General features: G+C 43.5%; 2 protein-coding genes across 3 annotated transcripts; one reads left to right on the top strand and one right to left on the bottom strand.

Annotated features, from left to right (window-relative positions):
• Window positions 1-14,192: 14,192 nt before the first annotated feature.
• Window positions 14,193-18,929, top strand: LOC110700482. Of its 2 annotated transcripts, XM_021878030.1 has the most exons (5): window positions 14,193-15,723; window positions 15,889-17,202; window positions 17,737-17,865; window positions 18,069-18,192; window positions 18,285-18,929. In XM_021878030.1, the coding sequence occupies exons 1-5, from the start codon at window positions 15,019-15,021 to the stop codon at window positions 18,518-18,520; spliced, it is 2,508 nt and encodes an 835-aa protein (XP_021733722.1). In that variant the 5' UTR covers window positions 14,193-15,018; the 3' UTR covers window positions 18,521-18,929. The 2 variants fall into 2 exon arrangements, with proteins under 2 accessions (XP_021733722.1, XP_021733731.1); XM_021878039.1 differs by lacking the exon at window positions 17,737-17,865 and having other exon boundaries at window positions 14,205-15,723.
• A 1,483-nt stretch (window positions 18,930-20,412) lies between these two features.
• On the bottom strand, window positions 20,413-21,729 carry LOC110701262 (protein ALP1-like). The gene has a single exon (XM_021878884.1). The coding sequence runs from the start codon at window positions 21,727-21,729 to the stop codon at window positions 20,413-20,415; it is 1,317 nt and encodes a 438-aa protein (XP_021734576.1).
• Window positions 21,730-22,225: the final 496 nt, after the last annotated feature.

The following is a 22,225-nucleotide window of genomic DNA, read 5'->3' as shown; positions in this document are numbered from 1 at the left end:
TGATATATCGTTGGAAAGATTATTTCAAGGCCTATCCAACCAAATAATAAATGGACCAAAATTATAGGGCCATAAAATTAGTTTCTCTCAATTTTACGAAAAGTGGAAAGCAAGTTATGGTGTGGGGAAACATACTAAGAATTAGGTTGGTTTATGAAATATGTTGAATAGAAATATGGATTAAGCACTCTAAAGATTAGATACGCAATCCGATCAATAATGGAGGTGAAAGGTGTTTTGGGTAATTTTACCCCGCCACGTGGTCCAATCAGAGGATGACACGTGTCAGCCCCAAGATGGCCCAAGGTGGACCTATCCCTGCTTGACACGTGTCACACCAGAAACCTGGGAGGAATGGCGGCCTTCAGGCCCAAATCCCGAGAAAGCTGCAATGCGGCGCAGTCCACCAATGATTAGGGTTCAGTGACCTAATCAGGGGCATAAATATCGAGGACCCTATAAATAGGGAGATTCCCCTCTTTTGGAGGGCACGTTTTACCATTTACTACAAACTGTCCCTGTGATAGAGACATCTGAGCTTGGAATCCGAGCAGAGACCCACCTAAATTTCCGCACCTTTTTCTCTCCCTTCAAGTTACTAACTTGTTCGTCGGAGGTGGAGCACCACCCAACCGGTGTCTCCGTTTGTTTTGCAGGTACAGCTCACGCCGGATCAGTCTTCATGTTGTAACTCTCCCGAGGGACAAAAACACCCCAAACATTTGGCGCCGTCTGTGAGGAGAGTACCTCGAAGATGGTTCAAGAGTCTGTACCACCTCCTAACCTTTTGGGCGATGGCCCAGAAGTCTTTACAGACCAGGAGGATGAAGATCCTCAGGTCGAAACCTATACAGCCGATGATGGCTCTCTAATAACCAAGCGCATCCGGCCTAGAGAGACTCTGGAGCGGGGTGCCTCCCAGGCGGGTACAAATCGACCCCCTGGACAGCCGGAAGGGGAAACCCATACGGCGGCTGGATCAGCACCCGTCACCCGAGACGAACTCATGAGATTCATGACGAGTTTCAAGGGTGAAATTAAAGAGCTAATCACTAAGAGCCGGGGTGGCCCAAGTAGAGGCCAGTCGGCCAAGAAGACTCCTCTAGAAAAGGGGAAGTCAGTCAGAGATCGGCAACCCACTCCTCATCCAAAGGAGAAGGCAGTCGGGACCATTGATTGGTCCAAAATTCTTCTTCCTAAGAGGAATACCAACAATACTCGCCGGACTCAACAGCCGGTGGGAATTAAAAAATCAACTCTTGATGCCCGGGAAATCATCAACCGGAAGAGAAATCAACAGTTGTCTGAGTCGGCTTCCACGTCGAACTTTCCTGACAGCTTCAACAACACCTCTTCAGGGAATGCACTTTCCCTGCACGAGAGCCAGACAGGCGGTAATACCGTCCATTCTTGCCCTCAAATGATAGGAATTGTACCGTATGTACCATCTCCGGTCTACGGTCAGTATCTCCCTCACTTCATGCAGCCGGCCCTCTTCGGAGGTCAGGCGGCATATCACAATGTCCAGCCACTGGACTGGCAGCTCCGTCTGCTTCGCCTGGGTGAACAACCTTCTGCGTTCACCCGGGAGATAACCGAGGCGGCACAGCCGACCAAGGTTAAGAATGTATTGGTAGGTACCTATGATGGTACCACCAACCCGGAAGATCACCTCATGGCTTACACCAACCTCATGTACTTACAAGGGTTGGATGATGCTGCTTGGTGTCGATGCTTCCCGGCTACATTGAAGGGCATTGCCCAACAATGGTTTGGCAACCTGCCAGCCGGGTCCATTAATAGTTTCAGGAAGCTTGCCTTCCTGTTTGCTTCCAACTTCTCAATGAACATCCCTACTAAGAAAACGTGTCCTCCATTAAGCAGGGGGAGAGAGAAGGGTTGCGCTCCTATGTCAGGCGGTTCAATCTGATTAGAATTCAGATTCAAGGACTGCTTGATGAGGTAGCTTTTACAGACTTTTTCAAGGGTCTGAGAGACGGGTCGACTTTTAAGTTCGACCTAGTCAGAAAAGGGGCTTTCACTTTACAGGCGACCCTAAGGGAGGCGGAAAGCTATATTCAAGCAACTGACCTCTGTTCGCCTGGTAATCAGTCAGACTCCAAGAAGTCTGACAAACAGAAAGACAGCCAGCCTGCTCAGCCGACCAAAAATAAAGAAGAGAGCAAGAAAAGAAAAGAAATCTGGGCGGTTAGTGACTCTGACCAGCCGTCCCAGAAGAAAAAGAAAGAATTTAAGCCGTATGTTCCTAAGTACGAGTTTAACAAGGACTGCAACTCCATCCTCATGGAAATTAAGGACCGACTGTCCTTAGAGAAGCCGAATCCAATAAAAGGTTCCATTCAATCAAGGAACAAAAACAAATTCTGCCAATACCATGAGGAAGTTGGCCATGACACCAACGATTGCTTCAGCCTTCAACGGGCGTTGGACCGTCTGGCTGACAAGGGGATGTTAAAGTCCTACATTTCTAAGTCCCCAGCCGGGGCAAAGAAGAAGAACAAGGGTCAGTCCTCCAAGACTACCCCCCAGCCTACTAGTAGCTCGGATACTGATAAGGAGTCGGTCTACACAATAGAAGGCGGGATCTCATGTGGTGGCCCTACCATCCGGGGCACCAAGAGCCATCTTCGAAAGATGGACAAAGATGATGATGAGCAGGCGTCTGCAAGCTCCTCCTTCCCAGACGTCTTGATCACTAAGAAGGACAGGGGCAGCGTCTGCCGTCCGCATGATGACCCGGTCGTCATTGAATGTAAGGTTGCCAACCAGCTAGTTGGACGGATCCTTTTTGACACCGGCAGCTCATCGGACATCATCAGCCTCTGGTGCCTGCAAAAGCTGAAATACAATGTCAGCAGCATGCATCCGGTCACCCACCCCCTGGTTGGTTTTGGGGGCGGGATGGTCTACCCAGCCGGAAGAATTGACTTACCCATCCGGCTGGGAGAGAAAGGCCAGGGACGACATATTGTCGTCAGATTCTTGGTCGTTGAGGAGTTGACCGCCTACAACATTATCCTTGGTCGGCCAACTCTCAACGAAGCAAAGGCGGTAATCATCCCGTCTCTCATGCTCATCAAGTACGATAGGGATGACGGCTCTGTTGGTTCCTTAAATGGGGATCAGAAGACGGCCTAGGAGTGCTATCTCTCAACCGTCAAAGATAATGTGGCCCCAGGCAGCCAGGAGCCAATAGACCTTGACAATGTCAAGGATGCCGAGCCAGTACCTGCCCCACCAGCAGTCGGGAAGAAAAGAAAGGCACCTCTGCTGGTGGAGGTGAAGAAAGAGAAAAAATAGCAATCACTGACCGGTGAACGGTCAGACGAGCTTCGTCCCCAACCGGCTGGTTAAAACATTGACCTCGCTCTGGATGACAGCCGTCCAGAGCGTACTGTAAAGGTTGGGACGGTTGCTCATGCTACTCTGGGTGCAAGCTTGCACCTTCTGCTGAAAGAATTCAAAGACATTTTTGCCTTTGAAGTGGAAGAGATGCCAGGCGTCAGTCCAGATCTCGCTGTCCACAAACTCGCCGTGGACCCCAAAAAGAAGCCCATCCGGCAAAAGAAAAGAAACCACGGCGAGGAAAGAAGTTAGGCAGCAGCTGCCGAAGTCAAAAAGCTGCTAGACGCCAGGTTCATTCGGCCTTGTAATTTCCCCAACTGGGTGGCCAATGTGGTCCTTGTTAAAAACCCGAATGGGACCTGGCGTATGTGTGTTGATTACACAGACCTCAACAAGGCGTGTCCAAAGGACAGTTACCCGCTTCCAAAGATCGATATTCTGGTCAACTCTACAGCCGGTCACGCCTTGATGAGCTTTATGGATGCCTACTCTGGCTTCCATCAGATACCCCTCTGGAAGAAAGATCAAGAGAAGACGACCTTCGTCACTGATTTGGGGTTATTCTGTTATACTGTGATGTCGTTTGGCTTGAAAAATGCGTCTGCCACTTTCCAACGGATGATTAATACGGTCTTCATTAATCAAATTGGGAGGAATGTGGAGGCGTACATTGATGATATGATAGTCAAATCCAAGCAACAGGTGGATCACCTTGCTGATCTCCGAGAAACATTCACCACCCTCAGGCGGCATAAGGTCATGTTAAACCCCAAGAAATGCGTATTTGGTGTTGAGTCTGGTAAGTTTCTCGGATTCCCGATTGATAAAAGGGGGATAGAGACTAACCCCGAAAAGATACAGGCGGTGATTGACATGAAGTCACCCCGTTCTGTCAAGGAAGTTCAGGGACTCACTGGTTGCCTAGCCGCCTTGGGGAGGTTCCTCGGTCGGTCAGGCGACAAATGCCTTTACTTCTTCCAAGCAATCAGGAAGAAGACCAGGTTTGAATGGGGAGACAATGCTGAGACGACATTCCAGAAGTTAAAAGAACATTTGCATTCTCTACCTAGGCTGGTCAGTCCCTTGCCTAGGGAGACGTTGTACATGTATTTAGCCGTCTCAGATCACGCTCTCAGTGACGTTCTCCTTGCTGAGCGAGACCACATTCAGCTCCCGGTTTACTTCATTAGCCATGTTCTCAAACATGCTGAACTCTGGTACCCCATGGTTGAAAAATTTGGCCTTGCTTTGTATATGGCATTCAAAAAGCTGAAGCCTTACCTTTTGGCACATCCGGTGGTGATTTACATCGACCAGCCACTCAAGCGGCCAATGTCCACCTTCGAGTCATCTAGGAGAATGTTGAAATGGGCTATTGAAATGCAAAGTCTTGAAATCACTTACGAACCAAGAAAGGCAGTGAAAGGTCAGGCGTTTGCCGACTTCATTGTTGAAATGACCCGTCCGGTGGCTCCGGATAATCTTGATCAGGTTTGGAAAGTGTATGTAGACGGGAGCTCTACAAAAAACGGCTGTGGTGCAAGTGTAATCTACGAGTCTCCTGAAGGGGACAGATATGAGTATGCCCTACGGTTCAAGTTTCAGGCCTCTAACAATGAGGCGGAATATGAAGCCCTGCTAGCCGGTATCCGTATGTGTAAGGCGGCAGGGGCAATGAAAATTGACGCCTACTCTGATTCACAGTTGGTCGTTAGCCAGTTTGAGGGAATATATGAGGCAACTCATCCGGCTATGATTAAATACCTTCAGGCAGTCAAAGAAGAGGCTGTGGCACTTGAGGAATTCCGTCTGAATCAAGTGCCTAGGTCGGACAATAACCAGGCGGATGCATTGTCAAAACTGGCATCTTCCGCCTGCCATGATACGCCTCGATCAGTCTTCTGGGAAGTACTTGAAAAAAGAAGCATCTATGAAGACCCCATTGGAATTCTTGACCGAAGCTCTACCTGGATGGATGGCATCCGGGACTACCTTTCAGACGGTACACTTCCTGATTCGCCACAGGAGGCAGCCGTCCTGAAGAAGCGAGCTGCAAGCTTCGAGTTGAGAACGGAGAACTCTTCAAGGTGGGGTTTCTGAAGCCTTTGTTGAAGTGTGTCACCCCAGAAAAGGGGAAGGAAGTTCTCGAAGACTTGCACTCGGGATTCTGCGCCTCCCACATAAGCGGCAGGTCCCTAGCCGTCAGAGCCAGACGACATTATTTTTGGCCCACTCTTGAGGAAGACGCCAAGGAGTTCGTGAAGAAATGTGACAAGTGCCAAAAATTGGCAAACTTATTCACCGTCCGGCTACCGAGCTGACAGCCATCCACAGCCCAATCCCGTTTGCAAAATGGGGCATGGACATTTAAGGCCCTTATACGCCTGCTCCAGGCGGAAAGAGCTACATCTTGGTGGCTGTGGATTATTTCACCAAGTGGGTGGAGGCTGAGGCGGTTAAGAACATCAAGACCTCAGACGTAATTTCCTTCATCTGGAAGAACATTATCACCCGGTATGGGGTACCTATGTCTATGGTGTTCGATAATGGTCCTCAGTTTGAGACGCCTCACCTCAAAACTTGGTTAGGAGATCAAGGGATCTCAAGCTGTTTTGCATCAGTCGGCCGACCCCAAGCAAATGGCCAAGTTGAGGCCTTCAACAAACTAATCTCAAACGGCAATAAGAAGAAAATTGAAAGAGCCAATGGCTTGTGGGCAGAAGAGTTAATCCATGTCCTATGGGCCATCCGGACAACATCAAAGGGGCAACCGGTGAAACCCCATTTCTCATGGTTTACGGTGCTGAAGCCGTCTTGCCCATTGAACATTACGAGCCGACTCTCAGAGTCATGCTATATGATGAAGAGGCAAACTGGGAAGCAATGCGCCTAGCATTGGATTCACTCCCAGAACGCAGGGGCAATGCCGCCTTGCGTCATGAGATTTACCGTCTGAGAATGACCAGAGCTTACAACAAGAAAGTACACAAGCGTCCTTTCAAAGTTGACAACTTAGTGTTACGGAAAATGGAGGCAACCGGTAGGGACAATGAGTTGGGAAAGCTAACCCCAAATTGGGAAGGACCCTACCGGATCTATGAAGAAGTAAGAGATGGCACCTACCGCCTGGAAACCCCAGACGGCAGGCGCCTGCCCAGAACTTGGAATGTAGACAACTTGAAAAAGTACTACTTCTGAGAATGTAAGTTTTTTGTAAACAGTGAGTCAATTAATGAGAATTCAGACTTTGTTTGCAAAATTGTTTTGATTATCCGCCGGGGTAATACTCAGACGGATTCTTCATTTACCTAATTAAGTTTGATACTTAGTAAAGGTTACATTTGTTTGACTGCTTGGGTAATACTCAGATGGATCCTTTGTTTATTTAACTAGGTTTGATACTTGGTATGATTTAATAATTGTCTTTCCGTCTGGGTAATACCCAGACGAGCTTATTTGTTTAAAATAACTAAGTTCGAAACTTAGTGTAAATTTAATGTTATAACAATGATCCGATTAAAAGCTAAGCACAAAAACTCTTAGTGGTTATTCAACCGTTCCCTAAACAAGACCAAAGGCTAAAATAGCCGGCTGGTTGCTTATTTTATAAAACCGCCTGTCCCAACATGGACAAAGGCGTCCGGCGACACCTCTTCGGGTGCAATCGTCGCAGAGAACAGACTATTTGTCAGTTCTACGTACCTATGCAGACGGAAAAAATTGAACGACCGAATTGGTCAACTCATAGCCGTCTGACCAGAATGATTTATGAAGAACGACCAAGTTACCGAATACCGGATGCCCCTAGGCATCAGTCGGTCACCGGCAGAAGTTCTCACTTAGGTTATTTATTCCAAAATTGCACTTTATATCCCAATTGGGGGAAAGGAGGTGTGCAATGGCTATGCAATCTAAAGACAGGAAAAACTGTTTGGGTAGTAACTGGAACGCCTGTTGGTGTACGGCTGTGCACTTGGTTTGGGGCAATCACTACTGTGATTGATTGACTTACAAACGTATCATGCTCTTTGCAGCATCAGACGTTCCCAAGTCAATCAACCAACTCCATTTGAAACCAACCACACAGTCGTCCAGGGGCAAGGATAGCCGGCTTTTAATACGTTAGGCAAAAATTCGCCGCATGCTTTTGATAAGTTAGGCAAAAATCAGGCATATACACAAAAATGCAAAAATTGAATTCCAAACACAAACGCAAAATGATCAAAACCGACTCAGTCGGTGCATTCATTAAAAGTCCACTCAACCAAACGGTTGTAGTGAATCAAATGTTAACCGGACCCCGTCCGGGAGAAGATAGAAATTGTTGATTAACCCGGATCCTCAGCCGGTAAATACATGAATACTCGGCACATAGGCCGGAAAAGCAAGTTTATGGCATACTGCCGCTGATTAAAGAAAAAAAAAAGAGAATTGGCATACTGCCGCTGAAAATCACTTCTTTCCCACAAGCAGCTCCTCCTGGTCCTCCTTCTCTTCCTCATCATCTGAGGGAATCTCATGCGCTTCACCAGAACCAGGTAGCTCAAGCGCGGGAAGCTCAGTGTTGGCGTTAGCCTAGGCGTCGAAGGACTCAGGCTCTGGCACACCTTTCTCCCTCAAGTACACCACGTCCTCGGCGTACCTGTGAGCCAGTGCCCAGATGCCATAATCCTTGTCTGGGTCTAAGGCAGCCCAGGCGATCTTCATGCGGGCATCATTGTCAACATCACTTTCAGCAACCAGGCGGTTTTGCTCTGCCTCCAAAGTCGCTGCAAAGTTTATCTAAGCTTGAGCAGCCTCCTTCTCCAACTTCTCAACCTTGGTCTTCAATTTGGTGTTCTCTTCAGAAACAACCTTGAGTGTGCCAAGGTCCGCCTGGGCCTTCTTAAGCGCCTCATCGGCCTTCTTGAGCGCCTCCTCAGACTTCTTGAGGCTCTCCGCCGCCTTTTTCTGGGCTTCCTCCGCCCCCTTCTGAGCCGTCTCAGCGTCGCCCGCTCGCTGGTTGGCCGTCTTCAGGTCCGCCTCCAGCTGCTAGATCCTCGACGCGTGTGTCATTATGATTGCTTTAGTTTCAAGTTCATTTATGATAGTGGAGTATAAAGCAACATTATAAGCGTCTGTGGCGGACTTCTTGGCCCTTTTTACCTCTTCCCGTTTGCGGGAATAAGGACGCTTGAGCACGTCTACCCGCAGCAGAGCCTGCAAAAACAAATCAAGTTAGTATTGCAGGCGGAGTAAAGCACCTGGAAAAAGTTGTAAGTATCTTACCTCAGCCAGAAGGGACAAGATGCGTTCCAGGTTGAACGTCTCTATCCCAGGGATAGCGTTTTTGTCCTTCTTGCTCACCGCCTCCAGCATGGCTTTAGCATGCTTCTAGACGTCTGGTCAGCGGAGAGATTGATCTGCACCATAATCAATAGGTGATGAGTGCAAAATTAAGGCAGCACCTATCTGTTTCCGACCTTCTGAGGATGACGTCTGTTGGGAGTGGGATTTCACTCGCAAAGGCCACCCTAGCTCAGGCGGGGATTCAAATGGGTTCTTACCTTCAGAGCCGGCCAAGCGGGAGCCGGCCAAGCGGGAGCCGCTTGCAGGCGTGGTGAACCCCCGGTTGCTGATAAGGGGTTGACGAGGTCAAGGAACAGACTGCCGCCTATCCTCTCGGTTCGACCCCCTGTCCGCATCTTTTGGTTCCCGGCTGAGGTGCCAGGAGTTAAGGCGGAAGCTAACTTTTTGGTCTTATTAGGGTTGGAGGCGGAGTCCTCCCTGGCTCGTTTGAGATCTTTCTCAAACGTCTTTCCTACCTCTCCTCCCTGTGAAAATAACCAAGTTAAAGTTAGCATCCGGAGAAAGTAAACTTTGAGGCCAACCTAAAAAAGAGTCAAGCGTTCTTTACCTTGGCCCTGACTGCGGCCGCCTGTTTTTCCGCAAGCTCTTTGTGGATGGTTGCAGAGGACCGTTTGGGTGTCTTCTCCGTCTGCAACATGCTTAAAGCTTCTTCTGCAAAAAGAAAAAAGTTTATTAATACATCATCAAGCAATTCTGATACAGAAGTACTACAGGCGGATGTGAACTCAGGCGCATACGTTTGGTAAACATGTTTCCTAGCCCGCAGGCGGCTAAGAAACACTCGTCCCTAAACCAGGCGCTCTTAGGGATCTAGTTCTTGGGAACTTTTATTGTCTCCCCGGTTGACAGGGTTGCATCTGTGAGGCCGAAAAAATCCGCCTCAATTATTTTGTCAAAGTCCTCATCTGGGATCCGGGGAAGAGCGCACTTCTGGCCCATCAGGTCGGGCTTCTTATTGTACTGGTGGAACTCGTAGTTTTCCCGCTTGCTGGGAGCCGACATCAGGTAGAACCTGTGCTTCCAACCGTCAAATTTGGAGACCTTGTCTAAGGTCATCATGTATTGGGGATACGTGGTTAAAGTGTACCACGCCCTCCAGCCGTTTGGGCTTCGGCAAAGATAATGCATCTTAGCAAAAGCTTCCCAGACGGGATGGAGTCCCTGGAGCTCACAGGCGCCAACACACCCCAAGATGTTTGCCCAAGAATTGGGGGTAAGTTGCCAGACTCCGAGGCCGTAGCCTCTCAAGATTGCCTTCACCGCCTGGTGAAGGGCAAAGCGAAGACCGGCCTTGAACGCCGCCTCATATTAGCCGAAGTAGCTGTTGGCGTTCTGTTGATCGTCTTTCCAGGCGATGGTGCCATCCTCAGGCGGCACTTTGATTCTGTACTCGTCTCCTAACGGGTGCATATGTGTAAACCTCTTCAAGTTGTCCTCCATTTGTCTCCTATCTTTGGCAGAGACGTGAATTTTGAAGGGGTCGTCCTTCTCACTCCACTTCTTCCTATCCTCCTCCTCGCTATCCTCAAGCGGTGGCAAGTCGTCACTGCTCTCAGAAGTGGAGGCGGAGCTGTCACTCTTTGTCTCCCCCTCAGTTTTTGGCAAAGGAGCTGAGATGGCTTCGTCGCCGTCTTGGTCGCATTCTTCCAAAAAGGAATCTGCGGGAGTCGAAGGGGCACGCGGAGGGGATCTCTCCAGAGCCGTCTGGTTTCTCTGACCAGATGCATCTCCCTCAAGCGTTTGGCCGCCTGAGCCCTCGCTTCGGTAATCCGGATCGACAGCCGTCTGCATAGTCCGAGCCATTGTGTCCTGCACAGACACATAAATGGTCGGAATCCAAGCAAAAGGGTGGTCCCAACACCCCGAGACGGCATTCCCATTCCTAGACTCAGCCGTCCCCGGTGATCGGCTGGATTCTAACCTAGGTTGTGTCGTGTGTGTTGGTGATGCATCCATTTATTGCAAGAAATATGTACAAGTGGTGAAACAAGAAAAAGAGCTGAGAGAGGCAGAGACGGTACCTTTAGATTTGATATCTAAAGATAGACGGGTCCGAATGGGTTGACGAAGAAAGAGTTTTCTCGCTTGCGCTTGACTCAAACGGATGACTTCTGCTCTCTCAAAGTTGTCTCTCTTGAAAATTTTTGTAAACGTACAAAATGATGAGGGTAAACGGCTATATATAGAGGGTAAATGCGGGGGCATTTTCGTAATTTACCCGGAAGGCGAACGATTACTCTTTGGTGGTAAACTTACCACCAACCGGAGCGTGACGCGTGTCACAGATGCCACGTGGCGTGCCACGTCACATCTGTGAGGGGCAAATGTTTAGGGTAATTTTACCCCGCCACGTGGTCCAATCAGAGGATGACACGTGTCAGCCCCAGGATGGCCCAAGGTGGACCTATCCATGCTTGTCACGTGTCACTCCAGAAACCTGGGAGGAATGGCGGCCTTCAGGCCCAAATCCCGAGAAAGCCTAATTGAATCAATTGTTCATGTCAAGTGGTGCAATTCCTAAATCAATTGTTCATGTCATTAGCAATTACAATGCAATCTAGCATAATTCTCAAGGCCTAATTGAATTACACACATGCAAACCTTCACTAATCACTTTAATCTCAACAATCAATCAACACAATTCCCAAATTAATCACAATTAATCAATCATACAAGTTTCACCCAATTCCTAGCCAAACAACTATTCAAGAATCATCATCTATCAACTAACAACTATGGAAATCAAGAATCAACAAAATATCAAGAACAATTACACTAATCAAGCATCAAACATCAAAATTAAACCAAACAAACATGAAATTAAACAAAGCAATAAGGTGAGATAGAGTTAAGAATGCTCATTGATAATAGATAAGATCTTGAACACAATTGTCACCCTTGTATCTTCAATCTCTCAATCACCATTGAAATCCTTCACTTTCTCTCTCTAAAACTACTCCTAATCTAGCCTAATCTAGAGAGAAAAGCTCTCAACCTAAGAGAGAGAACTATTCTAAGACTAAAACTAAGCTAATGAAATATTATCAAAAAGTTGGTTTCAAAAAGGAATTACAAGTCTATTTATAAGCAAAGAAGAAACCGGCAAATCCCGCGCCCTCTCCCGATGAACCCGCGGTCGCGGAGAAATGGGTACGGAACCCTCTGCGGGCTATCTGGGCAACACCCGCGCCCGCGGCAGTATAAACCCGCGCCCGCGGCTAATCCCCTGCTCCCAAAGCTCAATCAGGGGGCCGCGGTCTCTCTGAGACGGAGCACCCTCTCCAAGTTTCCCGCGCCCGCGGAGATCCCGCGGGGCAACCGCGGGTAGTTCTTGCCAAAATCTGGCCATTTGTGCTTCTTGAGCCCGCGCCCGCGGCTTCACTGACCCGCGCTCGCGGCCTGCTGGCAATACCTTGGAGACCTCTCTGAGGCCTCTCCAAGGCCTCTCTAAGGCCTCTCTAAGCCCTCTCTAGCCAAATGCTTCTTCCTTGCTTGGTCATTAAGGTCCCAACTTGATTCCTTTGCAAAGGTGATTCTCCAAGTCCTACACAAGCAAATAAAGAAAGGAAATAAAAGGGAAAAAGAGCCAAATAAAAGGAAAACACGAGAAAAACACGAGAACCATAAAGAAAAGAGGAGAAAGAGAAACTAAAGGAAAAAGGACCAAAAATAAGAGAAGAAAACATGAAAAAGGCAAATAAATAACCCTAAAAGACTACCCTATGAGTGCCATAAATGACACTCATCAGCCGCAATGCGGCGCATTCCACCAATGATTAGGGTTCAGTGACCTAATCAGGGGCACAAATCTCGAGGACCCTATAAATAAGGAGATTCCCCTCTTTTGGAGGGCACGTTTTACCATTTACTACAAACTGTTCCTGTGATAGAGACATCTGAGCTTGGAATACGAGCAGAGACCCACCTAAATTTCCGCACCTTTTTCTCTCCCTTCAAGTTACTAACTTGTTCGTCGGAGGCGGAGCACCACCTAACCGGTGTCTCCATTTGTTTTGCAGGTACAGCTCACGCCGGATCAGTCTTCGTGTTGTAACTCTCCCGAGGGACAAAAACACCCCAAACAAAAGGCTGTTCATCATCAATGGTTTTGGGGAGACATTTTTAGGTGTCTATAGTAATAATGTTTAAATAAATTTACTATTAATCGTAATTTAATTTCAAACTTAAATCAAAATATCAAACAACGGATTACATCATTTTTATCTTTATCACAATTGCTAATTTCCCATCATTTTTCCACATTTTTACCCTCATTATTTCTATCCCTCTCGCTAATCAATACTATAATATGAAAATTAGATAATACACCCGGGTGCACCATGCTTATGGTGCACCTTGGTAAACAAAAAAAGGCGGAAAAAACATATAGTGTTTGATAAACAACATACCTATATACACCCAGGTGCACCATGGTGCACCCTGGTAAACAAAAAAAGGCGGAAAGAATATATAGTGTTTGATAAAGAACATACCTATGTTTGACAAAGAACATACCTTTAATATGTTCTTTGAGTGTGATCAGTGTGTTCTTCGAGTAAAATTATATGTTCTTTACATTATAACTTATGTTATTTAACATATGTTGATAAACATATATGTTTTTTTGGTTTAATAATACAAAGTATGTTATTTGACTTTGGCGTGTATGTTCTTTAAGGTCGTAGTGACGCCCAAATTCTATTTTTATTATCATATGTCATATTTAAATTACTTTTATTATCGTATGTTCTTTGAGTTTGATTAGTGTGTTATTTGGGTATTAACTATATGTACTTTACAATATAAATTATGTTCTTTTAACATACTCGTATGTTATTTTGAAATTTGATATTGAAATCTTAAATTATTTTTAATTGAAAATAATATTAGAGTAAAAAAAAACTAAATTATTATGGGAAGTTGAATTTTTTTTGGAGAGATAGAAAACTATTTTTTGAGGAAATGATATCTTTGGTAAGGATTTTTTAAGAGGTGATCAACATTGGCATGACTCGCATCCCAACCCGATCCGGCCCGAAATAGGGTGGGTTTGGGCAAATCTAAAAATGCATTTTTAGTTAAAACTCGAACCGGACTTGAAAATAGCCCGAAAATCCACTACTTTTCTACGGGTTTGGGCACGAGAAATTATGATATGGCCCGGCCCTACTCGATTTTTTATCACCTCTAAATTTTTACCGTTAATAATGTGTAATTTTTCAGAAAATTTAATTAAGATTTTATCTCGTTCTTTTTATTATATCTTTATGTTCTTTGGTAATGCATGTTTTTGTCAAATACAAATATGTTCTTTGTCAAATACATGTATGTTCTTTATGAAACACATGATGTTCTTTCCGCTTTTTTTTTATTTATCCGGGTGTACAATGAGCACTATACACCCGTATATATAAACCACGGATTATTTTAAAAGATACACTAACAATGACAGAAGTGATCTTCTAATTTCCCATACTAAACCGCTTCTGAAGTTTGAAGCTAACACCCCCTTTACAAAAATGCAAGTGGCAAATTCTCATTTATCCTAGCTAACACCCCCTTTACAAAAAGACACGAATGGGTCCTCACTCTTCACACAATAAAAATATCCCTTTATTCTCCCCACCTTAAACATGGGGTCCGCTCAAGGCTATTTTCGTCAACTTCTTCTAAGTTTAAATAAAACCAATAAAATTAAAATCAATCCCCCCCGAAACGTCCAGTCTTTTTGAGACACCATCGAATCAATCTTCACTCTCTCTCCTAATCTAAACCGTCTATTTTCTCATCCAACGGCTTTCTTTTAGTCAGGTTGTAGTTTATTCGACAGTAGTTTTCTTTCTTCTTCCACTACTAAACCCTAAAAAATGGATATTTCTCTTTCAGCCTCCTCTTCTCCCCTGTTCTTCTTCTTCACCCTTTTTTCTCCCTCACAACAAAATTAATTTTCCAAAAATCCTAAAAATATTTCAAGATTATCCCATTTCTTTTAGTAAAATCTCGACCCCATCTATACAAAATTATCTTTTTTCGAACAATATTCGTTCACTAATAACTGGGTAATTTAAATTAATTTTTTTTTTTTTGATAATTTATCGTGAGTGTTATGATCTAGATGGCCGATTTGGAAATTTTTCGGTGATAATTTGGTGTTAATTGAAGTGAATTTAATTGGGTTGTTAGTTGTTACATGACCCATGTGCTGAAACAATCGTCATAATCGAAGAGTTGGTTGGTTGATCGAATCGTTGATTTGACTCAGTGAGTTAACTCGGAGAGAACGAGGTTTGAAATCTGGCGCCGATGCCGTCAGTAGAGATGCGGCGTTCGACGAGGGTGTTTGTTCCGAAGGCGAAAGACGGTGAATTGGTTAGGGTTTTAAGGTCAGGGCGTCGATTGTGGGTGGACTCTGCTGATGTTAAGCAGCACCGAGGAAGTAAAAATGGGGACGATTGGTTTCCAATGATTTCCAATGATAGTGGCAAGTTTAAGCAACAGAAGATTAATGGTTGGCATGATAGCTCTGATCCAATGGATGTTGATCATGATGCGAAACTGATTCCGATACAAAGACTGCAGCCTGTGACGGAGCCGGAAATTAATCATAGATTGCCTAGTTTAAGAGATGGGAGTTATTGTCTTAAGAACAGAATGTTTAGGAATGTTTATAGTAGGAAAAGAAAGCGTTATAATGTGAGGAGTTTGACGGGTTTTGGTGATTCTGATAGTAAGAAGTTTGGTTTGCATTTTGTGAGAAGGCAAAGGAGAAAAATTGGGCAAACTAAAAAGAAGCAAGCAGATGATGTAATTGAAGGGTATTATGATCAAGGGTTGTTGTCGGTTTTCGTCGATTTGTGTTGTGATGGGTGTTCGTTGTTTTCAAGTGTTTTGAGTTCACTTCTTAGGTATTTGAGTAAAGAAAGAGTTGGTTTAAGTGAGGTTTCAACGTTCCTGGTTTCCAGCCCTGTTTCGCCTGTTTTTGCATCGTCTGGCATTCATTTCTTGTGGGTATGTACTGCATTTTTGTTTTTGTTTTGTTTGAGAATATTTTGAATGCTTAACTTTATGATTGGTGTGAAATATTGTTGCTACTTCATTTTAGCGTTGATTGGATGTGTTTAGTGATGTTTAAATGTTTATTTTTATGCCTGTGTAATTGTTGTTATCTTTCAGAATTGTGTGTCAAACAAGATCAAAGGTGTATGCCGAATTTCTGGGGTGAGGCAGTTTATAGCAATGTTTACACTTGACTATACAGCTGCTCCCTTGTGTTTTCTGCACCTACATGCAACAATGTTATTTAGGTCGGTGCGCCTGTCTTGTTTATGTTGGTACGATTTTGACCGAAAAAATGAGAGTACTGATGAAACCCTTACATTCGTCAATGACCAGAATGAGAGTCCCCCTGACAGATTAGTTGCCCCTGCTAAAGATGAGTCCAAGGATATGAAGTCTATAAATTCATCTCCTGGGGCTAGTAAGTTATCCAGTCGAAATGTGCAAGGTAGGATAGGGGTTCTTACAGGAAGTGCTTCAAAGAGGCGGAGGCGGTCGTTAAGGAGTCGGAGGGCTAGAAACCCGTTACCTTTCGTTTTGCAGAAATCGCCTGGACCATTAGTATCTAATTATGTTTCCAAGAAAAAAGCCCACCCTGCATTACCTTTAGCTTGTAAACAGGAGCTTCGGAGGTCTGTTCGAAAGAGTTCTGTGATTGAAATTCCTGTGCAAAAGCCGGACCTATCAAGCTTGAATGTGGATCCTGATTCACAGTGCTGTACTGCTAATGTCCTGATTGTAGAAGCAGACAAGTGTTACAGAGTTGAGGGGGCAGAGGTCAGATTAGACACCTCTGCATCAAATGAGTGGCTTCTTGCCATTAAAACAGATGGGACAACAAAATATTCTTTAAAGATTCAGAAAGAAATGAGACCCTGTACAACCAACCGTTTTACTCATGCTGTGATTTGGGCATCGGAAAATGGGTGGAAACTAGAGTTTCCTGACCGGAAAGACTGGGCAATGTTCAAGGAACTCTATAAGGTATGTGGGGAAAGGAACATTGTACCAACGTCCCCTGGTGTAAAAATTATCCCTGTACCTTGGGTATGTGAAGTGACCAATTCGTGGGATCTCCCTGGTGCCTTTGTTAGACCGGAGTCATACATTCGAACAGCCAATGATGAACTATCTAGGACTTTGTCTAGGAAGACAGCGAACTATGATATGGATTCTGAGGATAAAGAGTGGCTAAGCAAGCTCAATAGTGAGCTGGAAGCATCAAATCATCTTTCTGAAGAGAGCTTTGAATTAGCAATTGATTCTTTTGAGAAAGCTTCTTATTGTAACCGGGAGGATGTCAATGATGACATAGCAGCTGCTAGATTGTGTTTGGATGTAGTAGCTATTTCGGATGTAGCTGAGCAGGTACATAGATATTGGATGAAGAAGAGGAAGCAAAAACATGCCCCGCTGATTAGAGTTTTCCAGGTACATGCTGTAACACAATATTTCTTTGTACATGTATTTTGACTAGTATGTGCTCAATACAGGTTACTTCCCTTTTTACAATGAGTCAAGCTTTTTAGTTGTTCAGCCTGTGATTAGATTGTGGTGAATTTTAAATATCTAGCCAATTGCTCAGTAATTTGGATGTGTTTCTTTCATTATTTGTCTCGTCTACACTAGCAACAATGACAAAATCTGTAATTTCAAATACTCCTTGTGTGTGTGTGTGTGTGTGTGTGTGCGTGCGCGCGCGTGCGTCCATGCTTTATTACACCGGGCTCAAATTATATTGATCATCCCAAAAGCAATCAGAGTGAACCTGACTGTGTTATTAAACCTATGATTATCACTTAAGTGCAGTTCTTGCTCATAATTTAAACATGGATGCAGCACATAGCAGTTTTTCTGCCTCTGGAGGATAGTCTGCTGTTTGAATATATTTCTGCAAACTAATATTTCATCCATTAACATGCTAATGATTTTGGATATTCCCCTCCGGCCCTCTGTACTCTGTAGTGTCTGTACCCTTGGGAAATTATAAAGAAGAAAAAGGGATTCATGCTTGTCACGTCGTCAGTTTGGCTTAGCTACACTGCATCCACCACCCCACAGCCCACCCCCCTGCCCTTGCGCGAATTAAAATACGTAAGTGAAACATTGATGCGTCAGTTTGGCTACCTCCTCCCTCCCTAATTCATAAAGATAAAAAAAAAGTTTGATGTAAACCTCTCTCGACTGTTAGGCAAATAAACAAATGCGAGCTAGTTTTTCTGCTGCAAATTAGCAACTTTTATCTCATGATGTATCCTCTGTTCTGTGTTTTCTTACATGGAGTTTTGTTATGACAGTTAAACCAACCCACGAGAGCACAATTGATCACAAAACCTGTGTTACGCAAGAAGAGATCCCTGAAACGGCAGACTGTTCAACCTATGCATCGAGGTCGAGGCAAGGATAGTAATGTTCTTCAAGGTATTAAAATCACTTCATTGCTACTGGCACTTGAATTTTCTAGCTTTTGTATGAGAACTCTATTGATTTTTTCAATGTTTAAATTTGATTAGTGATAGCTGCTGAGCATAATGCTGCAGAGGAACAAAGCGCGGTCCTTAGAATACAGGAAGCAATAGCTTCGGCAGACAAATCTGTGGAGCTAGCCATACTTAAACGTCAGAAAGCACAGCTCCTGATGGAAAATGCAGATCTAGCAATGTATAGAGCTACAATGGCTCTAAGAATCGCCGATGCTGCTGCTGAAATTTTAGACACCCAGCAAGCTGCTGATCATTTCCTTGAGTGAAGGTTAACAAGATTATAGGTCTTAGAGATGCTAATTTTAGAGGGCATTTTTTTCCTTTTTTTTAAAAAAAAAAAATAATAATTTCTTTATCTGCATAAAAGAATTGCAGCCTTCGACTGCGGCTGTGTTTTTTGAGGCATTTGGTTGGCCTTTGGAAATGTATTGTATTTTTGTATAGTATCAATTTTTTTGTTGGGGGGCTGTTTTTTCATCTTTTTATGTACATTTTGTATCTTTGTTATGACGCCCTGTAGTCTATATGTACAATGGATTCAGTTGGTGTCTTTGAAAAAAAGAAGGTAATGATCATCGAAAAAGTAAAAAAGTTGGGGGGTAAAGTCTGGTTCGTTTCTTTGTATATTTTTCATCTAGCTTTAGAAAAAAATAATACTAAGCTAATTTTCACCGACCTGTGAGTATGTTTAGTTTACCTTATTTATGTACTTCCTTGCAACAATAGATTTTTTACACTAATTTTTTTTTTTTTTTTTTGGAAAATAAGATTTTATTACTAAAGAGAAAGTTACAACTTACAAAAGCTAAGTTATAACTACCACCAGAACACCAAAAGACCTGAAAACAACAGGCCAACCCCACAACCAGCTCTAGATCCAAACTTCAATTTTAGTTTCAATTGTGCTCTCACTACTGTTTATCGATCTATGGTTCTCTCAATTTCAAGGTTCAATTGCAAACTTCAATTTTAGTTTCAATTGTGCTCTCACTACTGTTTATCGATCTATGGTTCTCTCAATTTCAAGGTTCAATTGCAATTTGGCTCACAACTTTCGGCTTGTACTATTGTTTATCCATTTACGAAATCTTCCCTTAAGCTATTGGGTTTGTTATTTGATCCTCAATTAAGCCTTGCTCGATGTTTCTTTGACATCTTATGGTTCATCTCTGTCAATCAATTAGTGTTTGCTCTACTACTATTGGTTGTTTGCTTGCGGCTGTCGCTGGATCATCAACATCAATTTATTTGCGGCAATTTCCAAGTGCAAATGTTTGAGCAAGGTGGATTCACACCGGATTTTTTCACCTCTGATCGGCAATTTCCACCTACACCACTTTGGTATCTTTGTTCTCGTCTCCGGCTCCAATTCATCTCTCTGTATTTTATTTACTGGGCATTCCCTTTTTTGTTGACTTTCTTCCTACTTTTTTACCCTTTTATTCCTTATAATTTCCTTCTAAATTATTTTCTATTAACCCCATACCTAAACACCAACTTTCATCACTGTTTTCCGGAGTTCTCATCTTTCAATTCCTTTGACTCTTCCTTTCTTGGTTGTGTTTATTTCTTTTTAAGGAGTGACAATTGTTCTTTACTGGACTTTGGTTATGATCCACTCTTCCGAGTTATACGACTTTTGTGGGGTGACTTTGTCACTTTCCTATGACTCTCTGATTATGTTCATCTATTTTTTATGTGTTCTTTCTTTTTATCTTCTATTTTTGGTTGTTCTACCTATGCTTACTACCTCTTATGTACAACAAGGTCCTTCTGCTTTTAGACTCCCCCTTTATACCCTTATTAGTTGTTTTATTCAATGTTTGATCCTCCTCCTTTGGTTCATTCTCTTGCTAGTTTTCTTTAGTACTGCTTTTTTTGTTTTAACTTTAATGTTTCTAATACTATATGATGATGTTATTTTATTTGTTTTTCTGATTTCTCTATCTTTCTTTTTATTTTTGTATATTGTTTAAAGTTTCTCTTTAATACTTTACTTCCTATGAGCATTGCCACTAATGGGCATTTTTTATTTCTCTATCTTTCTTTTTATTTTTCTATATGTGTTTAAAGTTTGACTCTTTAATACTTTACTTCCTATGAGCATTGCCACTAATGGACATTTTTTGGGTTGTCCAATCTCTCTCTAACCACTTTCTCACTCCTCTTCCCCATGGGCCTTTTCTTGGTCATTTTTTGACTTATCAATGTTTGGTGGTCGGCCAACGTCAAATTCGAAAGGCTCGTTGTTATTCACTGTGGCACTTGTACTCGGTCCGGACCTTGCTCTATGAAGCTGAGGGCGATCTTCTTCATAATACCTTCTCAAAACTTCGGCACGAGTGTAATTGTGTCGTTCATCCTCGACAATCATGTTGTGCATAATGATACAAGCTTTCATTATGTCGCTCAAAATGTCTTCGTCGAAAGCAAGTGAGGGTTGTCGTAATATGGCAAACCTAGCCTGTACAACTCCAAACGCACGTTCAACGTCATTCCGAGCTGCAACTTGTTTATCTGCAAATAACTTGTCCTTCTGGAGTTGAGGATATGTGATACCTTGTATAAATGTTGCCCAGTTCGGATATATACCATCTGTTAAGTAGTATCCCATGTTGTACTCATGGCCGTTTACCATAAAACTAATTGGTGGTGCCCGACCTTTCGAATCATCATCAAACACCGGAGAGCGGTATAGGACGTTAAGATCATTACAAGAGCCGGGTATTCCAAAAAATGCATGCCAAATCCATAAATCTTGATCCGCAACAGCTTCAAGGATAAGGGTTGCGTTCTTGCTACGACCTGCGTATTGTGCTTTCCAAGCCATAGGACAGTTCTTCCACTCCCAGTGCATGCAGTCGATGCTATCGATCATGCCCGGGAATCCACACATTTCATTTTGGTGAAGGATTCTCCTTAAATCTTCATCTGTTGGACTTCTTAAGTACTCGGCCTCAAAATGCTTGATCACCCCTTGAGTAAAATGTTGCATTGATTTTCTAGATGTTGTTTGACCCATGCGTATGTATTCATCTACGGCATCCGGAGCAACACCGTACGCTAACATTCTTATTGCAGCGGTGCATTTCTGCAGAGGTGATAAGCCAAGCCTACCAGCTGCATTCCTACGCTGCTGGAAGAATGGATAGCCCTCAACCACTTTATTCATAATCCGACAGAATAAAGGTTTGTGCATTCGAAATCGACGACGGAATTGATTTTCGGAATACACAGAATTTATTGCGAAGTAATCATTGTACAATTGCAAATGCCCTTTCTCCCTTTCTCTATCTCCCCTACGCTGCGGGACAGTTTCATCTTCATTTACAATTTCGATCTCGGATGGAGGTGGTTGAGGAAGCATTATGTTAGGTAAGTGATTTGTGACAAATTCGTCAACTAGATTATCAAATTCCGCATATTGATCTGAATCAGAAGAATTTGAGCTTGAGGTTGAGCTTATGGAAAACATTTTTTGTGTTTGGCTTTTGAATGTTTTGGTGTTGTGGATCAATTTATGGATTTCACACCTTTAAATAGGAAAGCTTTTCAGTGCATGTCCTTTAGCTGAGTGTGAAAAGACTACTCAATGTATAGTAAAAACAAAATACATGACTACTCAATTCTTAATGATCAATACCAATGCTTGTCATACGGTTCAAGTTATGTATGAAATGACTACTCAATGCTTGTATAAAACAAAAACTACAATTGGACTTGACTACTTTTTGGGATTTGACAGTTCAATGGTTGATAAAACCAACCACTTGACTCATAATTGTATAAGACAAATCTACACACACTAGCTAGTACTTGACTCATAATTGAACAAAATATATGAAAATGTAATATAAATTGATTAATTTTTGGATAAAATTAATAATAAAAATTAATTCATTGCAACATAATAAACAAAATACCTTTTATTTCATTGCAACATAACTTGAAATCATAATGCATAATAAACT

The sequence above is a fragment of the Chenopodium quinoa genome, unplaced genomic scaffold (genome assembly GCF_001683475.1).
Source record: "Chenopodium quinoa cultivar QQ74 unplaced genomic scaffold, ASM168347v1, whole genome shotgun sequence".
Taxonomy (NCBI): Eukaryota; Viridiplantae; Streptophyta; class Magnoliopsida; order Caryophyllales; family Amaranthaceae; genus Chenopodium; species Chenopodium quinoa.
The sequence above is the reverse complement of the archived record's forward strand: the minus strand, read 5'-3'. Positions and strand labels throughout refer to the sequence as shown.